The sequence below is a fragment of the Buteo buteo genome, chromosome 27, assembly GCF_964188355.1.
Source record: "Buteo buteo chromosome 27, bButBut1.hap1.1, whole genome shotgun sequence".
Classification (NCBI taxonomy): domain Eukaryota; kingdom Metazoa; phylum Chordata; class Aves; order Accipitriformes; family Accipitridae; genus Buteo; species Buteo buteo.
The window spans coordinates 3,959,654-3,978,326 of NC_134197.1; the positions used below are offsets into that span (position 1 = coordinate 3,959,654).

The window sequence follows — 18,673 nt, forward strand, 5'->3', positions numbered from 1 at the left end:
AGGCCTGGCAGCGAGGAGCCAGCACCGAAGATTCGAGCATCGAGCACCAGTGGCAAAAGTCCCAGCGTGTCTGGTGAGGTCTGGCCCTGGGATGCACCCGAGCCTTCCTCCCTCCCTCTCCCTCCGTCAGCCTCCAGAGCCTGCAAACCCGCAGGTTTACCTACAGCACCCTGGAAACACGGAGAGGCCTTCCAGGGGTGCCAAAAATCCAGCACCCTTGCCAAAATTTCTGGGAGCACTCGAGCTCCACTGGGACGCTTTGCCCTGCCTTTGCCTGGGATGATTCCCTCTGCCTCGGGCCAGCAGTTACAGCTGCTTCTGATCTTTCAGATACACGTCTCCAGCAAAGAGCCTGCCGGGTCCGACGACAGCAGCCCAGGCAGACGGAGGAGATGCAGGCGAGGAGCCGTGCTGGCAGGCACCGAGAGGTTGCAGAAAAGGAGAGGTGCTCCCAAGAAGTCCCCATGCCTTGCCACCGACGAGGAGGTGACCGTGTGCTGCCTCTGGCCCCTTCCTCGCAGCCCACGGGGGTCCGTGGGCTCCCTCCCCAGCCCCACGCCTTCCCACCCTGTTGGATTTTGATGCCGAGCGTTCCCCAATTTCCACTCGTGCTTCCGTAGCGTTCCTGCCCTGGAAGGCCTCGGAGCAGGTGACAAAGCCCTACTTGTGAAGTGCCTGGCGATTCAAGATGGGTGAATAAAAGCCGGGCGGCTGTTTCATCCACCCCTGTAATTGCAGCCGGGGCTGGCGGCGATCTCCAGCCGTGCCTGGGGATGCAGGCGGTGGAATGATGGAGCATGCAACGTGCTTGGGGACAGCAGGGTCGTGCCCTGCGCTCGCAATGACACCCCTCGGGGTGCTGCCAGCATCAAGGCCAGGCGTTAAAGCCGGTCCCACCGGTCCCTCGCAGGTCCGCATCCAGCTGCACGTTTGCGAAGGTGCTAACGATGCTCTGCTCTGCGGCGGCGCTCCCCGAATCTCGTACCCAAACACCCGCCCAGCCCAAACCCGTTCGGATCAGCCGGGCTGGAGTTCAAACCCCGTTGTTGATTCAGAGATTCGTACGGCTAAGTGCCAGAAAGGTCCACTCTGCTCCCACCTCCTGCTTGCCCAGCCCAGGCAGTGACATCTGCAGCTCTTGCATCAGAGCTAATAACCCTGCGGTTCAACTGGAGCGGAGTTTTTTTAGAAAGACTCCTCGCCTGTGTTGAAAGACTTGAAAGGTGGTGAATCTACTACGTCTCTCGGGAAGGTAATTGCTCGCCCTATTAAAAACCTGTAATTTGTTTCCCATTGGAACTTTTCTAGCTTCAATTTGCAGCTGCCGGATCTTATGCCATCGCTGCTGGATTCCAGGTCCGTTTAGGGCACTGGTCCTCTGCAGAAGGACACAGACCCCAGTCTGCCCAGCTCCTTCCCTCCTTGAGCCATCTGGTTTTGAGGCAGGTTTACCAGCCCTCGAACTGATCCAAAACGCTCCGCAAAACGCAAAGCTGAGAACAGGCTGTGACAGAGCAGCTGTGATTTCAGCAGGGCTGCCTGCAATCGCCACCCCTCCGACCCCTCCTTTTTTGTATCTGTATGGATCTGTAGGGATTTCAGCCAGAAAATGGCACTCGTAATCTCCTTTTTGCTTGTTCAACTGCATCGCTCGTGCCCTGTTCAGCCGCTACGTTCTGCAGCCCAGCTCCGGTGTTTGGGGGAGCATCCTCGCCCCGGGGACGTGCCACGGTACATTGCTGGGCTAGGAGGGATTGATTCCTCAGGGACTTCGGAGAAGATTAAATCCCCCTCGAGTTTTCAGCCAGACCCACCGGTGGGACCCACGGTGTGCAGAAGCAGGGAAGGTGCGATGAGCTTGGCCGGTCTCAGCTGCGCAGCACCAGCCTCGCTCCCATTCCCCCCTGCCCCGTGCCAGGCGTGCGGGCCGCGGCGTAGGACTGGGTCCCCCCTGGCAGGGCTCCCCGCCCCAAACGGTGCTCTACGGGGGGTCACACCGGTGCCGGGGACAGCGGGGACTCCCCGGTTCCACGGCAGCACAACCACACCCGCGAGGCCCGCCCGCCCGCTTCACTTCACCCCCTACAGCCATCCCCGAGAACCGCGAAGCTCTTCCCGCGGACTCACTAACCACGCCCCCCCACGCCCCGCCTCCCCGCCGCTGACCGAGCCTACCGCGGCAGGGAGGGGGCGGAGCCTAACCGCCCCTTCGCCCCGCCCCGCGGCTCTTCCCGGGGCGGCCGCCGCGCAGGGCCGGACTCCGCCGGGCGCCGCGCTCTGCCCGGCCGCCGCGGGGCCGCCGCCAGCCATGTCCCTGCCCAGAGGTAGGGCCGAGGGGGAGATGCTCCGGGGAGGAGGAGGAGGAGGAGGAGGTGGTGGTGGTGGTGTGTGGGGGGGAGGAAACGGGGCTGCGGCCGGGTATTGAGCCGCCTCGTCGGGTCTGGCGTAACCCGCGGGGACCGGGCTGTTGCCCAACCCGCCGGGCGTGGGCTGCCCGTTTGCAGTCGGTCGGGGTTTCCTCTGCGTGGGCTTCGAGTGTCTTTCTCTCTACCTGGTCCCGGTGGAGGGGTTGTGCTGCGAACCCGTCTGCAGCCCGGCATCGTGGACCGGGACCGGGACCGGGACCGGGACCGGGACCGGGCTGCAGCCGCCCCCGGAGCTGCAGAGCCCCCGGGGCGTGTGTGCTGCGTGGAGGGGAAAGGGAGCAAGCAGCCCCGCTGAGCCCCTGGAGGAGGAGGGGGGCGGTTTGGAGGGCGAGGGTGAAGCTCCTGTCGATGTGGAGAACGATTAATTAAAAAAAAAAAATAAAAAAAAAAAAATCAAGTTTTATGCATTTGATGCTGGGGTCTTTCCCGCTGAAGGAAAGGGCCCGTGGCGGCTCGGCAAGCGTCATGGCTCGGAGGATGAGCAGAGCCCTCGTCTCGGCCTAACGAGGCGGGAAGGACAGGGACGAGGATCCCGTTCCTCCCGGCGTGGCGGTTCGTTTCGGGGCACGGCCGTGACCCCATGCCGGCATGTGCCGGGAACGCCGTGGCGGAGTTTCCCATTGTCTCCACCGTACGTGGCTGGCAAACGTGACCGTGTGTCACGGGTGTTATTTATAGAGCATCGCCGTGACTAAGGTGGCCTGGTCGTTGTCCCAAGGTGAGCGCCGGCTGGCAGGCATCGGCCCGGGATGACACCGCCAGCGTGCCGGGATTCAGGAAAATGGGGAAATGGCTTCGCTGGTGTCTTGCTGCTCTGGGGAACCGGTTGCATCAGCACCGTGAGCGCAGACCGGACGGAGGAGGGAGCACCCGGAGAACGGTTGCTGCCTCTCTCTTATCACCGGAATAAAATTGGAGGGGTTTTCCTCGTTTGGGAGTGATGCACTGGAAACTTGAAGTCAGGAACCATGTGAGCAGATGAACGCACCTCGGCGTGACTTTTTTTTCCTCCCCCCCCCTGCTTTTAAATGATCCGTGTCTTAACCGGAGGGAATGTGGACCTGAGTTTCCTGTTTGCTGTGTAAGCAGGGTGTGAATCAGCAGCGATTTACGGTGCTGCTGAGCGGAGCTGCTGACTCACAGGTAGGAGCACATGCCTCCAGCCGCCGTCCGTCCCGCGTTGAAAGGGATCGACCCGGCTTCTTAAAAAGGCTCTCGCCGGGACGCCCGAGCCCAGACCCCTCTCTCGGCTCACGGGTGCCGTGGGCAGCGTGTGGATGTGTGGATGGAGGAAAGAGGTGAGCCCGGCCGAGGGACGGCTCGCGTCCTGCGGGAGACGAGGCCCGAGCTGGTACTGGGAGGATTTTGGGGGAAGCGGTTTGGCTGACAGCAAAAGGCGATGCCTGCGGGAGCACCTGGGAACACGGTGCTTTCCTCGGAGGAAGTTTGGAACCCTTCTGCGTCTGCAGGTTTCTGGTTGTGTGGGGCTGTTGGTTGTGGCGAACCGGTTCATTCAATTACTCCTAATATCCTTTGCCGGAGGTGTTGCATGTGTGCTGAGTGCGCCCGGTCTCTGCTGGCACCGGCAGCTCTGGTTCCCCATTGACCCGAGCTCCTTCGCCTCTGTTGGGGCAGCATTCAGCACGGGGATCGATCCTGAGCATGCGTAACGCCTCTGCCTCTTCAAACCCCTCTCCTCTCGTCCTGCTAGCCGTCCACCGTGCCTCTCCTCGGTTTTGCATCTGCCTCGGCAGTGCCAGCCCTCCGAGCGGGTTTGCCGGCGGCGCGCTGCCGCATAGGGATGCTCGCAGGTCCGAGTGCTCGCAGACGCTGCTGGCAGCACTCGCGGCTGCTCCTTCTGCCTCTCCGTTCAGGCAGCCTGAATTTAAGCTAAATTTCCCTAATTTTCCTTAGGGAAATTCAGCGAGCGGTCTTGGGTTTCCTTTTGCTGGTTGCTTTCCCTTCGTGGCCTTGAGTTGGTCAGGGTCGTAAAGGGAGGCTGTTGCGCTGAAGCTCTCAGGTTGGCGATTTCCGTGATAGATGCGTACCAAAACTCGCCTGCCGTCATTTTGGCTTAGTCACTGGGTTGTCTCCTGCCTCGGGAGTTTTTGGGGATGCGCGTGGCTGGCCGTGACATGTGCGATAGGAATGGTGCTGGGCGAGAGCTTTGCCTTGCTCTGCGCTAAACATAGCTTGTGAGATAAACACCTTCTGGGGATTATGTGAAGCTTAGGAAGGATTTCGGCTTTCTTCCTCTTCCCATTGCTCGTATCTACTTGATCCAAATTATCTCGCGGGATGAGGTGTGTGGGAAAAGGGCCCTCGGTTTCCGTGTTCTCTTGCACTGTCAAGTCTGATGTTTACTAAAATATGCAAAATTTCCCCATTGTCTCAGGTCACCAAGGCTCCCTGGAGCCGTGTTTCATTCAGTGCGTGGCACTGAGGGAAAGAATTGTGTGCCAAACTCCGGAGCTGCCCCTGCGTCCTCCTTGCAGAGCTTTGCAAGGGACGCAGCCTCTAGTCAGAGGTTGCGACACGCGGCTGGTCCTGCGCGTGATTTTCCAGCAAAGTCTGCACCTTTTTTGGTGAAATGGATGCTGTGAAGGGAGGAGTGTTGTATCTGAGAGGTTAAAGCAGAAGGGGATGAAGCCTCAGGGAGTCAGCAGCCTTTGGGTGCATGCGGAAACACGGCGGAGGGTGCAGGGTCTGTGTTAGACCCTATGCGTACAAATCCAAGCTGCTGCCTTTCCCCTGCTGCTCAAGGCATATTTTCTGCCTGTGTGTGCAGCCTGTGTGAAGATGCGTGTGCCCATCCCCGTGGCTGTTGGCTGTGACTCCGGTGGCCCCCGACACCCGGGAAGCCCCTCCTGGAGGGACAGGCAGGAGCGTGCCGGCGGGGAGGCACGTGTTTCCCAAAATTGGGGGGTTTGCTGGAGAAAACAGCCATGCAGCTGCGGGGAGAGAGGGTGCACAGATGGGGTCTGGAGGGAGAAGACCTGCTTGGCCTTTCCTGGGGCTCACCCAGCGCCAATGCCCAAGAAATTCAAAAGCAAGTCCTTCTCTTTAGGGGAGAGATCTTCCTCCTGGAAGATGGGTGCTGTTGGGGAGAGAGGACAGGATCCGGCTAAGCCAGGCTGTGTTTCTGGGGAGGCAGCTCTCCTTTGACACCGAGGCTTGGAAAAATCAGTGGTTAGAAATGCCAGAACCTGGGGATGAACTCGTACTTGTTCTGGTGGTACGTCTGTTCTGGGTAGGTAAATAAGCGGTGGGGACGCGTCCCTCCCGTGCCCTCTGTGGGAGCACACCGCCGTTAGGCAATTCAGTCATCTGTGAATCCTGTACTGTCTCGTGCCATTCACACTTTTCCTGCCGCCACCCCAAAAAAAGGCAGTTCTGCTGAAAATACCCATGGGGCCATGACCTGCACAAGCAGGGCTTTGCCTTCGGGCTCCCGTCGTGTCCGGGCAGAGCAGCCACCAGGCTGGTGTCCCCTGGGTGTGCGTGGGCAGGGGGGTAGCGGAGATAGGAGCTCTGATCCCACAGAACCAGGTTTTTATTTTAATTCTAGTTGAAGCGTCACGGAGCTTGCATCCAATTAATTATGACAATCAGAGAGAGAGCACAGGGCTTTGCTCCTGCCCTCCTCCTCCCTTCTGCTAGCGTAACGGTGGGCGCCTGGAAAATATCATGTTGGATGTGATAAATATTTAGCTGTGCTTCAGCAATCCCTTTCCCTCCCTGGAGGGATGCTCCCCTGCTTTTTTTCAGTGGATAATGCTTCTCCCTGAAGGCTGCTGCTTTTATTTTCCAATTCTGGGCTGTAGTCCAGGGCTGAGCTGGAGTTTGCTTTGCCCCTGTTGTTTGCAAAGGTGGTCGTCGCTGGAGGAAACTCTCATGTGTTTTATAGAGCTTCCCTTTGGGTGCCTGGGAATGGGTGCGGGTTTCTGGTCCGGGTGATTTTGTGACCCGAGAAGCCACCACTGTGGACATGGGGCTCTGTGGGTTTTTGGACGGAAGATGGTTTTCACTGGTGTTAATAAGGCGCTGCCCAGGCAGGCTGTTTGCTGGGGAGAGAGCTGCGAGAGGAACTTCTGTTGGCTGGGGATGTGATTTTACTGTACCAACAAAAAGTTTGGGGTTTTACTGGCATGACTCAGGACTGCTTGTGGGTATGTATGGAGCTAGATCTACCCCCGCCTCTTTTGCTGACAAAACTCTGTAGCGCAGGTCAAGTGTTAGCCAGAGATTTTGAGTGAGGGAGAGGGCAGAGAGGATTTTTTCTGGTGGAAACTGGAAGTTTCTGTTCTTTTTTCAGCCTGGGAGATACCCCATCCCTACACAGCCCCTTATCTGTGTGGGGACGATGCTGCACTGATTCCGTGGCAGCATTGTGAGTCTAAAAGTTCATCGCCCCAAGAAATACGTTAATTTTGGGGCACGACTGGAGCTATGTCGGATGTCATGGTAGTGTCTTGTGGTCCCACCTGGCCTCAGTTTGTAGTGGGTCCCAGTCTCTCCTCCGTTTTCTGGAGCTGGGACAGGGCTCCCTGCCTGCATCTTTCTCTTGCAGCCACTTGCATGTCCAGCAAAAGGCTGGAGCAGAGTCGCTGCCTGTGCGGGATGCAGTGGGTTACGGTGTGGCGGAGGGGAAGGGCAGGGTCTGGGGGTCTCATGGTCGGGGAGGGAGGGAGGGAATCGCTGCCTAATGCTGGGGCAGGTTCTGGACCTGCAGTGGGATGAAGGTGGAGGGGAGGTGGATCCTCTCCAGCTAATCCTGTGCTGTGTTATCCACATAGTTTAATTAATCCACGGGCATAATACCAGAGGGCTCTGTTGTGCACTGTCTGCTCGGTCGACCTGTTGCAGGAGAAGATGGACGGCACTTTGGAGGAGCACGTCCCTTTCAAGCCCTGGAGGCTGACGGGCTTTTCTGTGTGCTGCTGGATCTAACGTAGGGGGAAATGGGGAAACGCTTGAATCATGGGCTTTAAGGACAGAAGGGATGATGGCGAGCATCGTGCTCGGCTGGAGGTCAGGACGTCGCTTCCAAGAATTACTGTGGCCAGTCCAACAGCTTTTGGGCGAATTAAGCCAGATTGTGTAAAAAGACACCCGATCTTGTTTTTAAAGACATCCAATGCTGGAGTTTGGTTTCTCTGAAATGTGAGTGTTGTGACCTCGGGGAGCTGTGTGGTGCCCTGGGCTCCCTCCGGTCCCTGGGAGCAATGGCTTTATAGCCTCGCCTGCTGGGAAGCGAGGGAAGGAGACGTGTGAAGGCGATGGCCTGGCTGTTGCCCCCTCCTCTGGGAGCTGGCAGGGTGCACGATGAGCTTTGGGGGGGTCCAGCACCCACTGGACTGTCGCAGCCTCTGTTGTCCTGCCTGCACTGCGCTCTGGGAGGGTCACTGCTGAGCTAGGTGTGTCCCATGCTCTAAGCCTTAATTTCATCATTTCAAGTGAAATGCTTATTTAAAAAAAAAAAAAAAAAAGAAGATAAATTTCCGTTAAAAACATAACTAGCGTGGAAGAGGAGGCAGGATGAGGAGGAGACAAAACTTACCAGAAGTTGTTTGTAGAGCATCCACCCTTCCTCCCCCCCCATACCACCACCAAAGAAAAATCTCGTTTTGGAAAGGAAGAAACCTCCAGAGTGCTTGATACAAGTAATTTCCCATCAGAGGCTGCTAACCTTAGCTGTGGTTTGGCACTGGCATCAGCCTAACTGCTTGTATCCGATGAACCTTCCTGAGGACGACGGTGGTGCTTGGACCCTCTCCTCCCTGGGAGCTGCCCGTCGGGTACCGAATGCCCCTTGCCGCAGGGTGTTTGTACCCTGCTGCCTCGTCTCCTGCCTCAATAGTGCCTGTTGTGTCTTCTCAGAAACTTAAAAGCAGCTTTTCGTGATTGCATTTTTGTTCCCATAAACGTCTCGGAGATTTCCGATACGGAACGCGTAAAACCCCGCAGCCGGGATGGGTCCTGCCGGCATCTCTTTGGCGGTGCCGAGAGCTCCGTCCTTCCGTACCGTGTGCCGGTGACGGGTGCGGGTGACCGGTGGTGCAGGACAGAGGGACAAGGAGGGGAAGAAGCTCGTCTGCAGGGCTTGGCAGGTGACAGTCATGTGTCTGACAGATCATAAACACGCAGGGCTGGTTATGTGGACGGGTTGGGGGGGGTGGTGGTGGTTTAAGGGAGGATGACGAGGTTATCTAGGGAGTGTCAGCTTGTCTGGGCTTGCAGGCCAGTTAGATACTGCTTTGTGGTTTGTGTATATAAATTCCCTCCCAGCCTGAATCTTGCAGGGAAGGCTGATGAAGCAGCCTGCCCGTGCGGCAGGAGTTGGTTACGGTGGGTCGGGTGCTGTGGCCCCGCAGGGCTGCAGCCTGCCCTGGCCATTTTTACTGGTGTGTGTTAAGAGCAGCCCTTGGAGATGGCAGCATCCTGACCCGGCTTGCTGGAGGACATTTGCCCCAGCTGGAGCAGATGTCCTCTCCTGCTGCGTGCATCTCTCCCTGCAGGAGACCGTTTCCTATTAAAGGTAGCGAAGGGCAAATACACCGCGCGGTGGAGGTATTTTTTTTTTTGCCGTAGGATGGAGATCTTGGCTGACTTGGTGTCAGAGTGGGAAAGTTGAGGCTCGAGAGGAAGACGACGGAGCAGCAGAGCGTGCAGCCCCGAGGACGGTCCCTCTGAGTCAGTCCTGAACGTGCACCCCGCGGCCGGGCACGGCTGCGGGGGGGGCGTGTTGTGCTGAAAGACGCAAGGATGTCTTTGCAGCTCGTCACTAAAAATGACGTGGCTCTTTTTTCTGAGAGCCAGATGCGCTCACCGTCGAGGCTTTTTAAGAAAGCTGCTCTGCATAGTTAAAAATCCCCAGCCGCTGCGGACCGCTTGGTTTCTCTCCTGACGTGCTGCCAAGTTGCACCTCCGCCAAAGATGAAACGATCTTGCGCTGATACATTGCTTTGACTGCTCTTTGTCATCTTCCGAGCACCTTTAGAAGGTGCTTGGGGGTAGGTGCCAGGCCCACGTGCCTGTTTGTAAAACCCCGTGCCTGCACCCAGAAAATCCCTGCTGGCACTGGGCAGGGCAGCGCAAGACATTTTTGTGCGGGTGCACTTGTGCTCAGCTGGCTTTCGAGGTTTCCCTGGTTTCCCCGCAACTAAAATCACCCACCCCGTGCCGAATCCGCGCCCGGCTCGCCCGCGATGCTCCCTGCCAACTGCCGTCCCCTTGGGCAAGAGCTCCGTGGTCAGAAAAAAAATGATGTAATGGTGCAGAAAGGAGGATGCGGGCGCTGGGGGGGGTGGGGGGAGGTGGGTGGCGATGCTGCCGGGGGACCCGCATGGATCTATACCAGCCTCCGTGCTGGGCTCCGGCTGTCTCTCTTTGGCAGCGCTCGTTTTCCTTAAGGCTGGAAGCAGCTGCACGCTGCCTTAAGGCTGCCAAAAAAGGGGGATGCGGTGGGTGTTTTAGATCTGCTGCTTCTACAGCCCCCTCTGTTCGCTCTTTGTTAGCATCTCTAGCCCGTTTCCTCCAGGTTTTGGGTTGATCCCTGCGATGGCTTGGCTGGGAGCATCGGTGCTGAGCGCCGGGTGCCGGAGGATGGCTGGCACCGGCCAGGGCTGGGGTTGTCCTCCGAGCCCAGGATACCTGTGGGGCTGTGCCGTGGCCGGGCTGCCTCTTGTGCTCTGCAGACGCTGCTCCCTTGCCCAAGAGAAGCTTTTTGCAGGTATTAATTACACCTGCCCCTGCCTGGTTTGCTGAAGGACGTCTGGGTGATGTGAGTAAAGCGGAGGCTGGAGGAGGTGCCTCTAGAAATTGCCAGGCAAAAATTCTGGGTGAATATTAATTGAAACTCTTATCAGCCTTGCGTGTGCTTTGCTAAGGTGCTAGAAAACGACTCGGCTTTTCCTCCAGTGGCTCTCCTGTACGTGTGGTTTCTTTTTCTGTGTACATTCCAGGTTGCTGCAAGAGTTTACCCTTAATTTTGGATCCACAGAGAATTTCTTGTTCAGTAACTGTGGATTTCCCCGTGGGGTTTTACAGTCACAGCTCAGCAAGGGAAACCGTGCATAACCGTTGCAGGGAAGGGAGCCAGCGTGTGTTTCCCTTTATCTCAAACAGGTTTGACGTTTCACACATCTCCTTCCAACTCCTCTCCTTGCCGTTTGGCACGCCACCCCGCAGCGCACCGTGCCTTTCCCCAAAACGCTGGTGTGAGCCTTGCTCTTTGGGGGTAAAGGGGATTTTTTTTTTTTTTTTTTTGAAGTTTATTATTTCTTATTTAAATGGAAAGGGTTCTTGCAAGGCCTAAACGTGCCCCACGAGAAGCTGCAGGCTGAGCGACACTGAGTCACAGCCTGCGAGCTCGTGAGCCGGATGCGTTGGGACTGGCCTGTCTGCGGAGACCGCTGCCTTCCCGGGACAGGGTGATGGCTTTTTGATCCGCCTTTACTAGGAAAAGCCTGCGATGCTTACTTCCTCTGAACGCTGGAAAAAATTGCAGCGCGGTAGCTGGATTCGAGAGAGGTAGGCGAGGAGTGAAAAAAAAGCGTGGGGGGGAATAAAACCCACCCAAAGGGAAGCAGCGGAGTGAGGCTGTGCCCTTCTTGCCGGCAGCCGCGTTGGGACCACGGTGGCGAAACGCTGCCGAGCCGTGGGCACGTCGCCTGCGGAGCCCCTGCCTTTCCCAGGCACAAATCAGAGCCGCCCTGTGGGTACTGGGCAAATCCACCACAAAATAGGTGTTTTCCCCAAGCAGAGGTGTTGCAGCCTCAGATAAAAGCCCGCAGCGGGGGAGGCGGGAGGGGATGGTTCGGGGTGATGCTGGGCAGTGGGGCTGGCAGCAGCTTTCAGCGAGCTGGTGGTCCAGCCTTTAATTGGGGGGGGGTGGGATTTTTAAGCTTTGCAGCAGGGAATTTGGAGGAGCAAAGGAGAAATGTTTGCAGGTGATTTCTGCAAAACTTGGTGCTTAGCAAGTATGTGGTGCTTCTCTTATCTATTTATTTATTTATCTATCTTTTATAAGTTATATGTTATAAAAGATACATCTATATCTTTAACTTCCTAGACCAAAGGAGAAATGTTTGCGGGTGATTTCTGCAAAACTTGGTGCTTAGCAAGTATGTGGTGCTTCTCTTATCTATCTATTTATTTATCTTTTATAAGATGGATATATATATCTTTAACTTCCTAGACCAAAGGAGAAATGTTTGCGGGTGATTTCTGCAAAACTTGGTGCTTAGCAAGTATGTGGTGCTTCTCTTATCTATCTATCTATCTTTTTATAAGAGATATATATATATACTTAACTTCCTAGACCAGTGAGCAGCAGGAGCTGATGTCATGGACCAGCTGGACGTGGGACTTGTTCTGGGAATGTGGATGTAGTCTGTCCTCTGGGGTGGAGGAACAGCGATGGGAGAGCAAGAGGCATGCGGTGCGGGTCGGAGGGATGGTGTGGGTGATGCCAGGAGACGAGGCTGCAGGTCTGGCTCGCTGCGGCTGAGCTCTCCTGGGGGTTTCAGGAGCCAGCTCTCTCCTTGCTACATCAGCCCTTACTCCCAGCCCCGTTGCAAGCAGGTTATGGGGACCAAACGGGTCACCTGGCACCTCTCTTGACTTGGGAGCATCGTTAGCGGGTTAAGACTGATGCTTTTTGGCTGGGCGCTGAGGTTTGAGTGCCGTAACAGGCTTTACATGGAGATAAGGCTGAGTGGTGGCCTGAGGGGAATTGGACAGTCTCCGTATTTCGTGGCTGCTCTCAGCCTATAGTTCTCCTTTGCCGCATCTGAGCCCGGGGAGGCATCCCAGCTTCCCCCTCACCTCATGATGGGATGGATTTTTTTCTCTCAGAAGAACTGAGTGGAGAAACTAGGGACTTCAGCTGGCTGTGTCTGCTTTGCACCATCTCTCTGGCGCGATGAGCCCTTTGCGTTTGCGTCTTCTACCTGGTAACCCTGAGCAGGGAGGGGAGAGGGTGAGAGAGGCAGGGAAGAGGGCTGGCACTGAAGATGCCCCCAAAAAAGCAAAGAATTGGTGTGGGACAGCAGGAGACATAGGGGAGTGTACCGCAGCACTCCCCTGCTGCTTTCCATAAGCCACCGGATCGGCACCGTGCTCCAAAAGAAATAATCAAAGGTTTTCCCTGCTCCTCCTCCCTGGAGAGGCGATGCTGGATCACCACCAGAGATCAGAGGTTTTTCTGAAGATGCACAGGCTTTGTCCGCCCGAGCTGCGGTGGCATCCCAGGATCAGGGAAGCGTTCCAGGTCCCAGAGGGTAACATCACTGTCTACCATCGGAGCAGCCGCCTACCCCGTTCTCCGGCGCGGATGCTGGTCTCGAGAAAGTCCTGCCTGAAGTCTCCGGGCCAGGAAAGCACCTGGAAAGCACCTGGGTTGGTCTCTTGTTTCTGCCCCTCTCCTGGCGCAGGCGACTGTGGACATTGAGGCCTTCCTTGGTTTTTTTCCCTTCCATAAATTCTGTTTTCAGAGCGGGTGCCTGCTCTGTCTTACATCATTTGCAGAGATGAAATCACTCTATCCCTGCCCAAAAGAAATTGGAGGGAGGATGGTGGAAAGCTAGTATTTTTTTATTATTATTATTTTTTTTAAAGCATTGCATTAGAAGCAGAGAGGGAATACTTTTGCTGTCTTGCCAAGTTTACAGAATTTTGGGAGCACCTGGAAGTACTTGAATTGCACCAATTTGGATAGAAAAAGGAGTGTCTATTGACTCTGGAGTTGAGTTACAGCTGACAATTAAAAAGTCAAATGACTCTTTTCCTTTCCCACTAACTAACTGTGTGCCTCCTGTCAAGCTGATCTATTCCAAAAATGGTTTGAGTTTTTTCTCCCACCAGGAAACTGTCACCAGCTGGTCACATCAATTCCAAACAGCTTTTATTTTTTCGTGGCTTTGCCTATGGGCTGAGAAGTCAAAGGGAGGAGCATTGCTCAGGGGAGAGCTGGGTACCTGCTGGCAGGGAGATAGGCACAGGTGACGGGTGTTCTGCCTCTTTTTCTCTGTTTTTGGTTGTGTTTTTTTTTTTTTTTTTAGCATGCTCTTTGCTTTTCTCTAAGCACCGTCTCCTTTGCCTTCTCCTGACAATTAAGGCGTTGGGGCTGGGATTGCTTCCAGACCTTTGTCTCATGGCAGCACGCCAGCGTCTGCAGCCGAGTGGGACCAGCACGGGCTGCGCTGATGAGATGGCTCGTGGCCGCGGGTTTCACACTGGCCACGCACGCTGCGGGCTGGCCGGACCAGTGTGCCGCCCAGCTCTGTAGTTCCTGATGAGCTGTGGGTTGCGTTAATTAATTACCCATCCCAAGCATTTTCCCACTGCCCCCCAGCCTACCCTCAGTGGGTCCGCGTTGGCATTGTGCTGCAGCTGAGCTTTGAGGAGGTGTGACCTCTGCTGCTGCTTTTTTGGGGGGAGAAAATCCAGTTGGAGTGATGGCTGCAAAGGAGGCAGTGTCCAGCCCTGTGGCACCGCTCCCAGAGGATGCTCTGCCCGCATCCTGGCTCGGTGCCTGCTCCAAAGAAATGCCCCTGTGACCGTAACCACCTTTGCACCGGGGTTTTGCACAAGCTCTGGTGCAAAGCAGCACAACTCTTGGCGCGTACGTAGTGTGTCCTGTAATGACATAGTGCAAATGCCAGCTAGCCGGTGTTTTTCAGCTTTGTAAAGTCAGTCTGGTCTCCGCTCACGTGTGGTTTCTTGGAGGGGAGCCTGTGTGCTCCATCGTCACGGGGCTGCAGGACAGCAAGCTGCCACGGGGGAACAAAACACAAAATCAAACGGTTTTTTTCCAGCCCTTGGGGTTATGCAGGTAACCTAAAAATACAACTGGAATGTAACTGGGCGGTGACATCCTCCCGGAGCTGCTGGCAGAGCCGGCACGGCTCGTGGCGGCGTTATCTGGCCGGTGCATGGAGGCCGGGTGTGGTGGCAAGACCCAGAGGTGTCAGCGCGAATGTCAGCTTCTGGCTGTCAGTAGCTTTGGCTAACATGCCTGTCCCCCAAATCCCTCGCTGGGTACCAGGAGGTTCGTACCCTTCTCCCTTGCATCAGTTTCGCCCAGCCCCGGCAGCACCGTCGGTGTGACATCCCGCTCCGCCGGAGGAGATGAGTCCTGTGCGGTGATTGATTGTCCCCAAGTACCGTCCGAGGGGATGAGAAAGATGACCCTGTTCCCTTTCCGATTGGATTCGGTTCAAAGGCTTTGCTTAAAAATAGAGCTGCTGCAGAGTTTCCAGGCTGCGGGTCCCGTGCATGGCTCGGGCACATGGGGCTTTCCCATGGGACACGCACCTTGTACATGGAAAGGTGAGTGCATCCCAGGCTTGGGGCAGTGGCTGCGTTAACAGCCTTGACCGGGGAAACTGCTGCAATTCCCGGTCGGATGGCGAGGTGCAGCAGGCATCGGGCAGCGTGGCGCTGGGATGGCACGGCTGGCTGGTGCATGGACTTTTCCCTGATCGGAGGGAAAGTGGTATCCCATGAAAATCACCCCCTGCCCAGGCAGCAACTATTATTTCGGGGCAGGCAAAGCCATTAATTTTTTGCTCAATCCCAAATGCTCCTATAAAAAGCTCCTTGCCGACCCTAAATGGGGCATTCCTCTTTTGCCGCTCATGGCAAAGTGGCTCTTCCCGGGTCCCCGGCTGCGATGGTGACCCAGCCTGAACCAAACTGGCCTTGGGAGACGCTGCCTGTCTGCAGGGGAAGGGTGGGGAGAGGGGCACGGTGTTGGCAGGGCACTGTTTGAGCTCATTGCTGTTTTTAAGGGTGTGCTCTTCCACTTATTCGAGCCAGCCCGCTGGCAGGAGGCTGATGATGGGAGCCATCCTTGTCCCTGGCTCTCTCCCGGCATACCTGGACCTGCAGCGAGTGCCTTGACTTCTCCCCGTGCCAGGATTTGCTCCCCCGGCTTCCCTCGGCTGTCGCGGGGTGACGTCCCAGCACCAAGGCGTGGGAAGGCTTCGTTAACACCAGCGGAACACCCGATGCCTTTTGTTCCTCTGGGATTACCTGTAGCATATAAAGGGCCAGATGATTAATGGCAAATGGTGTGCGTCTTTCAAGGCTGGGTAATTCCTACCGCGTCAGCAAACTTTTGAAAGGGCTGCCAAGGGTGAGACTTGAAAGGATGCTTGGGTTGGTTTTGTTTTGTTTTTTTTCTTTTTTCTTTTGTTTTGTTTTTTTTTTGTTTGTTTGGTTTTTTAAGATCCTTTTGAGATGTCGGGAAGCTCTGCTTTACACCACCCCTGGTCCTTGGGCACTAAAACCCACCAGGACTAATTCAAAGGAAATCGTGTTTCCCATCCCACCTGCTGGGTTAGGGACTTTCTGCTCCAAAGCAGCACTGATTTTTGTGGGTGTCTGTAAAGATCCCTGGAGCATCTTATGTCTGGGTCAGGGAATTAGCCATCAGGCCAGAGAGTTAATGACAGAAGGACAACGCAGCATCGTTCTCCCCAGGAGTGCCAGGGATGGGTGCCGGTGGCTCTCCGTGCCATCTGTGATAGCAGCTCCTGCATCAGCATCCTTTATGTGCTGATGATCTGTGCCTGAAACTATACCCTGGGAGTGGAAATGTGCCTGAGAAAATATCTTCCGCAGTCCTTCTGGGGCTTATATAAACACTATTTAAAATTAGAGTCACTCATTATGTTGGTATGTGCATTTACCTTGACCTCTGACTTTTCTGCCTGCAAATGTGTATGGCCTGGCACAGCCTATGAGTTAGGGAATAGCTCAGGAGCAAACGGGAGGCATGTTTTTTCTGTAGTTTAGGGTAAAGAAGCTGGTACAGTATCTCCCCTCCGGGCTGACAGAGAAATCAAAAACAAAACTGCAGCCTGTCAAAGCTGAGTCTGGCTTTGATCAGGAATGTCAGCGCTGGCTTCTGCCAGGCTGGTTTTGAGGGAAAGGGGAAGAGCAGCGATACTTTTCCATGGCTTTTCTTGCACGTGTTTGCAGAGAAATGAAGGATTTTTTTTTTTTTCAACGCTGTCGTCTCTCTCCCTTGCTATTTACCAGCCAAATCCATGCAGCGATTTATATTTTGCCACCAGAGATGCTGTCTCGGTTGTCACCCTGGAATAGCCACTAAGCTTCTTACCGGTATTGTCATGGAACAATATTTCTACTATTTGTTGTGGTAATAGTTGTTAGTGGCAAAGCAATTAGCGTGTCACCTGCAGCAGAAAGAAATGTGACCTCTTTCTACCCTGGCACCCCCTCGGTGCCCAAACCGGCGAGCGTGGGCTTCCCTCCGCACCGATGCCGGGACCGTCCTCGAGCGAGGCTCGCTCCGGTGGGATGCTTGGGGAGGGGGATGGAGGAGGCAGGAGTGGGCTCTGCCTCTCTGCCTGCAAGCTGGGTTTGAATGATTTAATTTGTCGGAAGAGAACGCGTCCCACTGGGATGCACTGTAGCAATCCAGTGCTTCAATGGCTCCCGGAGCTGGAGCTGGCTCCCCCCCAGTTTCCTGTTGACGTCATCTGCTATTTCGCTGCTGCAGTTTTTACAACTGTTGAGCTTTCAAGGGTAATCGGAGCTGAGACCGGCCAACCTCGGCAGCTGCCGATGAGGGAACGCGGCTCTACCTTCCCCGTCTCCCCCAGCTCGCCTTCGCTGCCGCCGGCCTCGCGGACCCCCAGGAGCCAGGGACGCTGGGCGAGGAGAGCCGCGTGAAGCCGGCGAGCGCTTCGGGCCATGCATTCCCACTGAAAATAACCATCGGTGCTTGCGAAAAGTGCCGTGTGCCGGATCCTGTGGGATTTTTTTATTTTTATATATTTTTCCCCCCCCCTCCCTCCTCCAGTCCGCCCCCATCCCACTCTTCTGCCAGGCGTGCCGGCGCTGTTCTTCATTTCTGGGAAACCATGGACAAGAAGCAAGGTAGATGTTGCAATTTCCAAAACACGTGGTGGGGGAGAGTGAAGGGCTGATTCTGGTGCTAAAAGGGACCGTGTAACTTTTTTGGGTCAATCCGCGTGGTTTTACTTCTTTCCTCTTGCTTGGGCGGGGGGTCAGCGTTTGCAGCTGGGGATCTATTTTTAAAGCACTGGAAACTTGCATGTTTTTTTTGGGGGGGGTGAAACACTGGCATCTTAATTGTTAAAAAAAAAATAAAAATCTAGCATGGCTAAAGGAAAATATTCAGAGGGTAAAGCTAGCTCCTGGCTCCGGTCTTGGTTGCATTCCTGGGACACAGGGTTTTCCAGCAGCTCTTGCGTGGTCGTCCCCTGCTAAAAAGCCTGTTGTGTTGGAAAGGCGGGTGCCCACGGCAGTCAGGAGCTCTGATTCAGTGCAGGCTGACAGGTTGTTCTGGGGCTGCAAGGGGCTTTTTCTGAAGCGTGTTTTTTTCCTCCTCCTCGCTTGCTTTTTTTGCAGAAGTGGCGAGCACGGGGCGGCGATGACCCGTCGGAGCCCCTCTCTGCAGTGGGACCTCAGCGGGCCAATGAGTGACGGCTTTCGGCAGGTTGAGGGCCCTTTTTCCACTTCCACAGATAGCTTTTTCCACTCTCAACGGTGGAAAATAGCACAAAGTGTGCCTGTGAGGAGCTGACTCTTGTGACCAAAGCAACCAAATTCCCCTCTCTGCTTTGCACCCTGCCTCTAATTTCTTTCTTTCTTTTTTTTTTTTTTTTTTCCTTGATGCTTTTTTGTTCCAGCTCTTTCTTTGCAGCAGGGCTGGGATCCACCCTCCAGCCTTCTGCCCCCATCCATGGCATTCGACTCTCCTCCTCGGATAGAGGAGAACCGGGATGCATCCGAAACATTTTCCCCAGCACTAACAAAGCGGCGCGGCTCTGGAAGCAGCCTCCCGTGCTGCAGCCGTCCCCAGGATTTCACCTGGGGCTGGAACCAGAGCCTTGGGGAGGCAGCGGAGAGGTTTAATTTCAAAGGTCGGCTCAGGCAAATAGTTTTATTTACAGTTCTTTAGATTGTCCTGTTTGTTTCTCTCCGCCTACGCCAGGAGAGGTGCAGCTTAATAGAACTGAAGTTGGTGGTGGCAAAGATGAAGATTCAGATGTTGAATTAAGCAGTTGCAGGAAATGTCTGTGTCAGTTCTTAGCTGGCGGAGGCTATAGCATGAGAAAAAAATTGTTAGGCTTTTTTTTTTTTTTTTTCTTTCTCTAGGAGGAAATGGTTCCTTTCTTAGCATAAAGGATGCAGTTACGTGCCTGCAGCATCACGTGGGTTACAATCGTGTCTGCACCAGGAACTTC

General features: G+C 55.3%; 1 protein-coding gene across 3 annotated transcripts in view; it reads left to right on the top strand.

Moving 5' to 3' along the window:
• Positions 1-2,219: 2,219 nt before the first annotated feature.
• Positions 2,220-18,673, top strand: part of MAP2K3 (mitogen-activated protein kinase kinase 3) — a 35,169-nt gene continuing 18,715 nt past the window's right edge. Inside the window, exon 1 of one of the 3 annotated variants that reach the window (XM_075058724.1) lies at positions 2,220-2,324. In XM_075058724.1, coding sequence (XP_074914825.1) covers positions 2,309-2,324 — 16 coding nt within the window. In that variant the 5' untranslated portion in view covers positions 2,220-2,308. Of the gene's footprint in view, positions 2,325-14,607; positions 14,760-16,852; positions 17,340-18,673 lie in introns of those variants that run through there. The other 2 variants (XM_075058723.1, XM_075058725.1) reach the window with 2 other exon arrangements.